An 11,672-nucleotide genomic window follows, 5' to 3' on the forward strand; every position below is an offset into this window, starting at 1 on the left:
GCCTGAATGAAAAATTATGTAGTAGGCTATATATCAGTAGTTAGCACGGCCACAAAACCCATCATCATCATTTTCAGCCTGTGAGAGCCCACTGCAGAGCGTAAGCCTTCCCCGTTTCACGCCAATTTACATGATTATGTGCTAGTTGGTACCAATTGGTTGTATTGCATTGTTTATCAATGTCGTCCCTCCATTTCACTTTTGGTTTTCCTTTCTTTCTTTTGATTTCTCGTGGTGTCCATGTTGTTAATTTTTTAGTCCATCTATTGTCCTGATATCTTGCTATATGACCATTTTAGTTTCTTGATTGTGCTTAGAATATCTCGTAATTTCGTTTGATTTCTGATCCATTCGGCAGTATTTTTATCTCGCCAAACCCATCATGATTCGTTCATGTGCTCTCTGCATAGTTTTTAGTTTAAGTGTTAATTTCTTTGTAAGGTTCCAAGTTTCTGCACCATATGTAGCGGTTGGAAGGATGCATTGATCGTACACTTGTTTCTTGAAAGAAGCAGTTTTTACTTTTGACTTTAGCAGGATACAGTGCCCAAATTACAATGAAACCATTACACATTTTGGTCGCCAGAAAAATGACTCTAATCATCTGCTTGGCATAAAACTGTACATGTCACCTCAAGAGTCTCTCAGGCGATTGATGTCAAATCACCTCTTTGTGCTAGCTGCGCTTGAACTAACACAGCCTTCATGACATCAGCTGGAAATAGCACATGGACTTGATGTACCACCAACTTTACAGTTTTGTACCTCACCCGGTGGTGCGGCCCAGTGCCCCAGTCCGGCCCACTTGTTCGAACTCAAACGATTATGAGTTAACCGCTTCCACTATAGTGCAATCAAATGGAATTTGGTTCCTTTAGCAGTCTGCAAATTTAGCAAACAGACTTTTGAGTCGTCTTTGAATGCCACATCCATAAAGTACCAAACGGAATTCATGCTAGAAGGTGTTTAGGCTGTATATTACCTGCCCTGACCAATACAAATCTCATTTTATGCGAAAAAAACACCTCGTGCAGTAGAAAAACAAATTTTATTATTTTATGCAGGCAGTTTATAAATAACCTACTCTGCGAAATAAACTTTTTATGTAATATCTACTATTACTGTGTGTTAAATAAAATGTAGTAGTGGGTGTTACATGAAAAGTTTATCCTGCAGTTAAACAAGTTAGACATTTGGCACGCCAGCAATAAAGGGTGCACAATACACACTTTCGAGTGATATTTCAACTTGAAGATTTTCTAAATTTGTGACAACGATTTGCGTTTCCAGTTGGTTTACAATAAGTAACGTAACTTGGTTTGGCTCACGAATCGAGCAAGATCAAAGATATTTGGTTTTGTAATAGGACTCATCACATTACTGGCGTAATAAACATTTTCGCTTTATGAAAACAAGCAGCCGACTTTAACGCACATCACCAAAGTACTAATGCCTCAAGTGCAAGGATTGTGAACAATAACGATGAAGTTTTTCGTCAAAACGATACATAAAATATGCGATAATAATCGACAATATTCTACCACAACTTACACACTACACAGGCAAGTCGAAAGTCCAGAAGTTTCCCAAACCCGTCTACTATGTATTCCCTTCTAAGTATATTACGTCCAAATGATTACTTGGAGAATTCAAATCAATTGCCAATTGGCTTGTGTGAGGACCTTCCGGAAATTCTATCATCGAAGGATCCGTCATTTCACTGGATTGTAATAAGTTAGGATCGACAACAGTGGGGATGACAGTCTTGGATTCAATTGCGTTAGTCGGTTCAGGGTTTTCGTTCCCTTGAAAAATGATAATTTCAGTCAAAGCTTCATCATCTTCTTCGATATTTATAACCAAAGCCGGATTATTATCATTTCCGCTCACATCGAACGTTTCTTCTGTGTGGTCCATGGCTGACTGGCTTGGCCTTTTCCGTTTTTTCTTTACTGGAGAGGCTGCTTCAAAAGGCTGGCTCTGTCGCTTAACGGTGTTGATAATTTTTTTCATGCTGTCCTTCGCTTCTATAAGCGCCTCTTGGTGACAATTCTCTATCAGGCCAATTAGTTCGTGGATGCTTCCTTCCATTTCACCCTTTATGCCAGGCTGCGAGTGGAAGTCCTCTTTTTCCACTATCGTCGTGGGTTTGTTGGTAATAGAAGACATGTAGATGTAGTCGGCGATTTCCAGTTCAGACGGGTAAAGCACCACGTTATATTGATACACTTGACCGTTGTCCTGCTTCAGCAAGATCTCTTTCACGTAATCGTGAACAATAATGCGGACGTGACGGGCGTCATAGATGCCTAGTGAGAGCAAGCTGTCTATTTTCTCGGTCACAGACGGATGTATTGTTGGCCCTATACCACCACAAGGCTGAGGATGGCCGATATGAACTTCAGGTAGCGGCATGTTTATGTAAAAACGACGGACACACTTCAAGGGGGCACCTTGGGTCTTGTTCAGGTTAATAGCGTCTTTGAGCTTGAGAAGAATCTGAGACTTTTCCTGTCGAAGATGAAATTTCGTGTCGAACATTCGATCTAAGTCTACAGAGAAGTCAGGATACATGACGACCTCTCGTACGTGCATGATAGCTGGACAATCACGCTTTTTTGAAGGTTTGTTCCGTCGCTTCTTCACTTCTGGCAAAGGAATTGAAGGATCGTTCTGATGGTCTTGATATTGTTTCTAAAGACATATATGGTTGCATAGTTATTCATTCTAGGATGGCAACTGACTGGTAGACCATACGGTTGTTTCGTTATCACCTTACCGAAAAACAAAACTTTGAACATTGTGTGTATTTTTGTTTTATGTCACTTTTGTAATTTTCTTTCGTAATGAATAGACAATATTATAAATATTGATTGACATAAAACGATGATTACTTGCAAAACTCAATAGCCTGCATTCTCAAAGTTCAGTTTCAAACAATATCGTGGTACTAAACCTCTTCTAATTGAATATATTCTATCTCGATTTAGATAACTTCAAAACAATACGATTGAAGTTATAATTGCATTAAGCTCAGGGTTGTAGTGGCTAGGCTGTTTATAAAAAAAAAACGGGATTTTAACAACTCTGATCAAGGTCGCACTAAAACACTAGAACAAACAAAACATGTTACCGTCACTCGCTCTGCAGTGGTCTTGTAATAGTGAGAACCATATTGGCAATGTAGGGTCAAACAGCTTTTTACAACGAATGGTGTTCCAGAAAATGGAACTTCTAAATTTCCTGAATGGTACTCCCAATAGATGCGATCTAAAAACAATAGCAAATTTGATGAAATTGAAAAAAAAAGATCTGAGAAGACACAGAAGTTAAACACCACAGCAAATGCAACAAATAGTGATGAAGACTCAAAGACATTGATAGTGGTCTACCGTCGACTTGTATGCAGGGGACAGACAACAATCACTGATTTTACAGTCGTAGTTGGAAATTACAGTATATATATCACAGGTTATAATATATGGATGGGTAAGTAGAAAAAAACTAAAGAAGTGCCTATCTATAGAAGATGCGGTGTAGATGCTGTTGACACTGTAAACTGCTTTTTGAACCAACACTGTCCATTCCGACAAGAGGCACATGTGGATCATCATGGTGATAAAGAGAAGATAATATTTGGGGTCCACGTCTTTTAGGCGCAGACAGTTAGGCGCCAGTCAAACAGGCGCGCACACTGTGGCGTCTGGATTTTAGGTGCGGAGCACTGTGGCGCCTGTTCATTTAGGTGCTATTCCTAGTAAAGTCTGCAGATTGTATCAGCTTGGCAGGTAGGGCAATGCTTTTCACACAAAATGTTATATTGAACAGAAAAATATGTTGTTTTTTTAATGCGCTTGTTCGGTATTTATTTGTTGTTTGTCCAGGTTTGCATCGGCGGATAAAGCAGCCCACGCCAAATTACCTGGTTATATAGTCTAAATTACAGATACTAGTATCCGTGTGAATTCGAATTTATTGATAAAGCTTTGGCCGATGCAAACCTGAACTAACAACAAATAAATGCCGAACACGCGCATTAAAAAAACAATATATTTTGTGTGAAAAGCATTACCGGTTTAAGCAGCTTCACTCACGGAAGCCATGACATATTTTTCTGTTCAATATAATATTTTGTGTGTAAAGCATTGTCGGTTTAAGCAGCCATATTTTTCTGTTCAACATAATATTTTGTGTGAAAAGCATTGTCGGTTTAAGCAGCCATATTTTTCTGTTTAATATAACATTTTGTGTGAAAAGCATTGCCGGTTTAAGCAGCCATATTTTTCTGTTCAATATAATATTTTGTGTGAAAAGCATTGCCCTACTAGTAAAGTTGATACAATCTGCAGACTTAGGAATAGCACCTAAATGAACAGGCGCCACAGTGTGCGCGCCTATTAGACCGGCGCCTAATTGTCTGCGCCTAAAAGACTTGCTCCCAACATTTGCATGGCTCCAAAAACACGGACTACACTCAATTACCACAAAGTATGGTTCAGTGTAGTATAGCTGAGAGCTGACTTCTTGTCAGGCATGTAAGTTTTTCGCCACATTTATATTTTAGGTACCAGTAGCCTATATTTATACTGTACTCCTAAAATTAAGAAGATCAGACCATATTCATTTCCCAAAATTTGGCAATAAGGTTCAACTGCAATTGAATTTCATTATAACTTTTTAACAGAAAGTTATGAAAACTCCCTTTAAATAAGTTATATATTTATACCTTCTTTGCCATAACGAGATCTTCTTGGTACATTGGATGCCTCTTTTCTCCAAGAAGTTCTGATGATAAATTTAGTTTTGCACACAGCATTGAACTCCTTTAAAAATGTTTGATATGTGTCGTCTCCATCGACATACCCTTTCACATAAAGGCCGTTCTTTTCAGCATTGTTAATGTAATTCGCAAGAATGCTAAAAATTGATTTGTGTTCCTCTAAAGACACTAGAATCTCTTCATGGCTTATTTGCTGGTCCACCATGATAGTAATAATTCATTTAAATACCCTATAAATTCCCTGAACACCTTCAAAAACCAGTGAAGTAAATGAACACAGGACACCAATGTTACAAAATACAAAAAAGATAGCATAGTACAAAGGTTTGCATTTACAATTCAACCGTTTTATGACTGCAAATTGGAATTTGTAACTTTGACATTTGGAGAGCAGCAAATTAAACAAAAAATAAGACACTAGTCATAAAAACTATATATAAAAACATATTGTACATGAGGTGTTTGTGCAATAACAACGTTACAACAACTGCTATTTTTCCGATATTTCAATAGGAAGTAGAACCTGCTAATTGCAACCTCTCCAAATTAAACCCTTATAGTAACTTAAAGTACTTGAATCGCCAAAACAATCCCAGTCACTGGTCAACTGTATTATACTATGTTCAGTGTAAAAATTATCATGCAAAACAGACAGTCACATCAAACAAATTTCCCTATATTTTGCAACATTTAATTGAAAGTTCAGTACACACCATAAAAAGCATTAGAAAAATTACTTACTGAACATTGAACATAGTATCAACTTGTAAGTTAAACAAAAAATACAAAAACATAAATTGGATATTTGTATAGCACACAGTTGAGCTAAAAGTAGTTCATATTAGAAATTGAACATAAATGTAGTTTTATAAATATGATAAGTTCCAGCCCAAAAAAATGGAAACCATTTCTACTGGGTGTAGCAGTGTAGCATTGTTGCTGGGGTGGGGAATAAGTCTATTTTCATATGGTACAAACAAGTTATAAGTTTGCATTGTATACAATGCAACTATAGAATTGTGAAGTTTCAACAAAAATTTTTTTTTAAATCTTCCACATTCTATGTAGGCTACATTCAAAATTGGATTTTCAAACAAGCATTTCCAAATTGTTGTATGTTCTCCGGTTTGATTCAATAAATTCCACGACAATGCAGGGTTCGATCTTAGCACTGGTCCTCTGGCCAATGTCTAGTGCGAGTTCCCCACGGACCAGTACGAATCGTTTCGCACTGGTCCGAGTGCCCAGTGCGAAAATGTCATCATATTATGTCGTTTGATTGTTTAGAGTGAGTGGTTCTCGACTTCTCGTTTGCGCTTCTCTTCAAACAACAAAACACGTGATCTGTGCGTGTTAAACCCAAGCCTTAAAGCAGCTGGCGGCCATCGTAGTGCTGGAATGACCGCCGGTGCTACCTCCTCAGTCGGCCAATTTGGCCGCTGGTTTCTTTTAGCTAATTATTTAATTTCACAATACAATGATCATGGATTAACTGTCGAAAATATCTAGCACAAATGAGTGACGCAGAATTAGGTCAGCGCGTCATAATCACCACTGTTGCATTGTGCGAAAACATTTGCTATTGTATGGAAAATATCCAGCTGTGATCACCAGCTATAACTCTTGTTTGTAATTCCCGAGGTTTATTTTAACAAAGTATTAATCCGAAGTGCTGATTTACATCAGCTGGCTATATTGTTGTTTTTATATCGATTCAATGTTGTCGGACATTGAATGGTTGTTAAAAAGGAGAACTACCCAGACAACAAAATTCGTTATTTTTACTCTGATTTAAGAATTGCAAACGTAGAATCAATGTAAAAATGACGGATTTTGTTGTCCGGGTAGTTTAGTTGACATACGAGGGGAACCCACATGTCTTCAGAGTTGAGAAAAGTTTCCGCTGTGGGTTAGTGACTTCACACCCTCAATGGTGACATCATAATGGTATAAATGGTCAGGTTTTATGAAAGGCGGTAATGCAGTTGAAACATTTTACTGAGCAGCGAGCAGTTCAAACAATTTAGAGTCGTTAGGTGGTCCCGCAATACCGCATTACAATCCCGATAAAGCAGTGATTGCGTGTACAACGACTCTATTGCAGAACGTCGCCCAGACTTCAACAACGCTAAGTGATCAATGTGGCATTGTTGCAAGTTTAATTCTATTTACTTGTGCTATCGTTATTTGTATTTTGACCTCCAAGCACGCAGATTTGGCCGCCGAGAAGGAGCTCTCGGTAGGCCACGATGGTTCTCGGAAAAAAAACACGAGTTTTAAGGCCTGTAAACCGTAAGAAAAAGGCAATCGCAACATCACGTGTTAAATCGTAAGAAAAAAGCAATTGCAACATCACGTGACGGTGTTAAATCGTAAGAAAAACGAAGCTGAGGTCAAGGCTCCGTGCTGACCACGTAACAGATCTTCTGACCATCCAGCTACAGTCAGCACAAATAAAAGATTTCGACCCCAAACCTGCCATGGTAAACGATTCATCTGTGAGGTCAAGAAGGCTCGACACTGGCTATGTGTTTACAAGGCCAGACAAACAGTCACACATCGGATTCCGATTATGACCCATCATCGGATTCAAAAATTGAAGAAGAGCCCCAAGTAGATTGAAGACTCAACGTAGATTGAATGTCTTGCCTGTGACATAAACTGTTGTTACTGTTATTGCCATTGTATCTTTTCATGTTATTGCCACCATTCATTATTGTCGTTTTAAGGTGGTTTTCCCTGGGTTGGCCTCGTGCTTCCCACGACAATCTTGTTTTTATCAGTAAACGGGACGGACCAGTGCGATCTCATGCGGACCAGTGCAAATGGTGAGCCACTGGTCCGGTTGGCCAGTGCGAAAAAAAGTTAAGGTCGAACCCTGCAATGCAACTCAGCTGTAATGATGCAAAATAGTTCCCAAGAAGAAAGCAAGTGACATAATATAACTGCAACATGGCATGTACCATTCTTTGTTTGGTTTGCTGTGTATGTCTTTCTACGATGCTGAGTTTTGTTAAAATCAACTTTCTGGCCAGAAAGAAAGGCTCCTTATGCCAGACAACAAAATACAGGACTTTGATATCAAATTGGCACACCCATTAATGGAATGTTAGCATAAACTCACATTAACACATTAACATTAGTTGTTTAACATTAGAAACCAGGCTAAGGAGTAGTAAAACAGTTTATGGTAAATTGTAATTGGATCTATTGGCAAATATAGGCTACGTAGCATGCAGAATTTGTAGGAAAATAACCTTTTTGAGAAGAAACACTTTGACAAAATGGTTAATAAAACAACTTGTATCATTTCTATTATTTAAGCATTCATAATATGAACACTGCAACTACAGCTAGAAATGAAAAGAATGGCTATGGACCTATGGTTATAAGTAAATGTGAACACAATAAATGAATAATAATTTTTACATCTACAGAATCCTAAGAATCACAACAGCTATCATAAAGCTTTTTATTGACTTCCTCGCATGTTATTTGAAAGTTCAGTTATCATGAGAAGTGTTTGCGCTTGTTTGTCAAGTTTTTGTTTCAGAGCATTAACTTCTGCTTCCTTGTCATCAACGATCTGATTCACTTTGGATATCTCTACTTTCGAGGCTTCTATCTTCCTGTGCAAAGAATCAATTTGTTTGTTTAGTTTTTTTACTTCAGAGTTACGTTCCTTTAATTGATGTTCTACTTGTTGTTTGTTGCTTTCTTGGGAAGACACTTTTATTTTTAGGTCTTTCATAGCTTCATCACGTCTGAGAAGCTGTTGCTTCATGCTCTTAATGGCTGTATCTTTTTCAGCCTTTTCTTGCATGAGGATTTGAGCCGCGCGATCCTGTTCTTCAACCAACTGTGTTAAATCTGAAACACTGCTTTCTAGTTGAGATACTCTTTTTAACAATTTAAGTTTCTCTTCTTCTATATCTTCAAGGCGAGCTGAGGCTTGGCTGTGTTGGAGTTTTATCTTTTCACTGTGTTTTTGAATCATGTCATGAAGTTCTTTCAAGGTGTCATATTCTTGTCGTGATGTGTTCAAATTCCTTTCTAAAACCTCATTTTTATGAGAAATATCTTGAAAAGCATTTTGCAGCCCATCATATTGGTCTGCTACTTTTTGCAAATTTCTGTTTTCCTCAACAACAGTTTGCAATTCTCTCTCCATGGATGACCTGTCACATTCTGCAGCACGAAATTGGTCTATTAAACCTTCACTTCGTTTCTCTGACTCATGCAGAATTTCTGCTAATTTTTTTGCATCTTGTTCACACCTTGCAAGTTGAAGTCGATTTTGATTGATGATGCGATCAGCCTGAGATAAAGCAAGAGTTTTTGCTTCAAGCAAGTCTTCTAAGTGGGTTTTGCTGATAGTCAATGACGATACTTTATTTTCATATATTTCTACCAACTTTGACATGTTTTGTGGTGCATTAACATCATCAGCTTTCACCTCACCACTTATAATTTTTATGTTTTCAATTAAAGAATTGACGTTTTCCTTATCATCACATTGATCTGTATGGTTGTTAGGAGAGGTCACTCGATCAAGTGAAAATTTAGAAGGTTTACAAGAATTCACCAATGCAGAGTGTTGCAAGGTACCTCCTTTGAATGAGTCACGATCCAGAGGCAACATTCCCACATAAGATGATGGCATTGCCATTGATTCTCTCTCATTTAAATAACACATCGTTTCAGCAAGCAAAACATTTGGAAAGTCAGGCAAAGGTAATGCTTCTTGATGTAGTCGCAAGGCAATTTGTAGTTCAATGCGATCACAACCAGTCATAGCATGGGCAAGAAATGGAACCAGACGTGTATCTTGTAACTTGGAATATAGCAGTTGCTCCAAGTCAGAGGAAATATGCTTGAGGTAAAGCATAACCTGCAGCAATGATAATACAACTTTTGCCCCGATATTACTCCATTCTAATGGTTGCCTCGTTCCTATAGGGTTATGTGTCAACTGAAAATCTACAAGCTGACACCATGATTGTGCACTGATATGGCTAACAATAGTGCTGGCTAAATTTTTGTCAACACTGAAGCAGTTTAAGATTTTGATGCACTGCAATTGTTTTGTCAATTTGAAGTTTTGAAATAAATTAACTGTGGGAGATCTTTCTGGAGTGTTAGATACCGCAAGCAATTGTGTCAACAGCGAAAGTAAAGACGAAAACCATGAAGTTTCGAAAAGATCTAAATGTAAATCTACAACTTCTTCACACAACTCTTTGATAAGAACAAGTGCCTTAATAGAAGGTTGATGATCATTTTTTATCAACGCCTGAAAAGCTACATTTAACAAAATCTCCCAAGTTTGATTGCAGTCAAACATTTTCAAAGTCAGGTTATGTCGAACTGTTGAAATCTGACAAAATGCCAACAAAGCATCAAATACCTTACACGAAGCAGAAGGATAAAGATTTTTTTGCAAAATGATAAGCAACCTGGATGTACAATTGTGTTCTGATTCATAAATAGAAAATTGTTCAGCAATTTCATTGCGCTTTAGTAATTCTATGCAAAGATCTGCAGCTCGATGTTGTGTCAACAATTCATCAGTAGAACACATTTGCGAAAATAGCAGCTTAATAGTTTGTGTTACATTTTTCACACTATACAATTTCTTGGCAAAATCATCATCCCAACAAACATATGTGACAATTGAAAGCACACAAATCCTGTTTGCAATGGAGTCCTGACGAAGATAATTCATTAAACCTTTCATCTTTGATACACTCAGCATCCCTTTCACTTGTGATTGAATTGCAAGATTGTTTGCTACAAAATTGCTCAAAATACCAAGACAACTACTTGATAAATTTCTTTCATCTGATTCAACTTCTTCAAGAAGAAATGACAAAAATTGATCGACACAATTTGATGAGTCCAAGACTTTAAATTTGTATGTGGTTTCTTCTAATAAAGAAAGACATTCTTGGAGACAATTTGTTTGTTGCAAATCTGTGTTTTGAATAGCATACTCCATCAAGGCTAAAGTTAGGTTTGTTGACTCAAAATACAAACATGACAAGGGAATTTTGAGAATAATTGTGAACAGGTTAATAATTTTATGAACAATAAGATTATCTTTATTTTGAGTCGCAATAACACTGACAAGACTACCAATGCCTTCTTTGCTGATTGTGTCATTTTTGAAAACATAATCAATGTCATCAACATTTTTCAAATGCGCCAGCAACACTTCTAGATGTCTTATAAGCTGAGATTTGGTGTTTTCATTCTGATTTTGAAGATATTGTGATGCAGCTAAAGCAACCATCTTCACACAGCTGACAGGATCCATCACACTGGGCTTTTACCATAAAATAATCCTGTAATTCAATATCCTGGTTATTCTGTAAAATGTTAAAAAAGTGAAAAAAAGACTAATTAAAAAAGTTTTAAATAAAATCAAAAATCAAATAAAAAAATCAAATAATAAAACCAAATAAATAATCCTAAATAAATCTATTGCTAATACAAATATATATACTGTATTATATTTGAGAAGGTCATCAGTTGCACTGCCAACTCAGGTCTGTTGAAATGGTACAAAACTTTTCAATCGCAGATTGCATAGGCTACTGCACATGTTGAAGTTGCCTTTTTCCTGACTCACTGAATCACCAGTGCATGCGCACTTAAATGAAGATAAATCGAGTAAACGGGATTGTTTGTATGTGCTGGCGTAATGCGTTTATACCGGTAGTACCTGTGCTTTCATTGCATAATGAGGCTATTTTAAAGATAGGTTACTGTAATACTTAGCTTGGCCTGTGGTTTCCATTCAGTTTGCTAAAACTTGTTAAAACTTGAAAAAGTCTACAGGCCTACTTCATTGATCTGTGCAAAACATTATCATATATTATACAGGCTAGTG

The 11,672-nt window shown here is 37.3% G+C and overlaps 2 protein-coding genes across 2 annotated transcripts; both read right to left on the reverse strand.

Annotated features, from left to right (window-relative positions):
- Nucleotides 1–1,034: 1,034 nt before the first annotated feature.
- Nucleotides 1,035–5,017, reverse strand: LOC145779358 (calcium-responsive transcription factor-like). The gene is made up of 3 exons (XM_082590921.1): nucleotides 4,727–5,017; nucleotides 3,134–3,270; nucleotides 1,035–2,694 (listed from the first exon to the last, which is right to left on the reverse strand). Exons 1-3 carry the CDS (start codon nucleotides 4,983–4,985, stop codon nucleotides 1,600–1,602), a joined length of 1,491 nt encoding a protein of 496 aa, XP_082447047.1. The 5' UTR covers nucleotides 4,986–5,017; the 3' UTR covers nucleotides 1,035–1,599.
- A 3,208-nt stretch (nucleotides 5,018–8,225) lies between these two features.
- LOC145779357 (protein CIP2A-like) lies at nucleotides 8,226–11,126 on the reverse strand. Its single transcript, XM_082590920.1, has one exon. The coding sequence runs from the start codon at nucleotides 11,094–11,096 to the stop codon at nucleotides 8,253–8,255; it is 2,844 nt and encodes a 947-aa protein (XP_082447046.1). The 5' UTR covers nucleotides 11,097–11,126; the 3' UTR covers nucleotides 8,226–8,252.
- Nucleotides 11,127–11,672: the final 546 nt, after the last annotated feature.

Source organism: Aplidium turbinatum, chromosome 11 (genome assembly GCF_918807975.1).
Source record: "Aplidium turbinatum chromosome 11, kaAplTurb1.1, whole genome shotgun sequence".
NCBI lineage: Eukaryota > Metazoa > Chordata > Ascidiacea > Aplousobranchia > Polyclinidae > Aplidium > Aplidium turbinatum.

Coding starts and splice junctions, on each gene's coding strand:
- LOC145779358 (XM_082590921.1), bottom strand. CDS start 4,985: ATGGTGGACCAGCAAATAAGCCATGAAGAGATTCTAGTGTCTTTAGAG. Junction 3,271..4,726: donor ATCTCGTTATGGCAAAGAAG/GTATAAATATAT, acceptor TATTGTTTTTAG/ATCGCATCTATTGGGAGTAC. Junction 2,695..3,133: donor CCACTGCAGAGCGAGTGACG/GTAACATGTTTT, acceptor ATATGTCTTTAG/AAACAATATCAAGACCATCA.
- LOC145779357 (XM_082590920.1), bottom strand. CDS start 11,096: ATGGATCCTGTCAGCTGTGTGAAGATGGTTGCTTTAGCTGCATCACAA.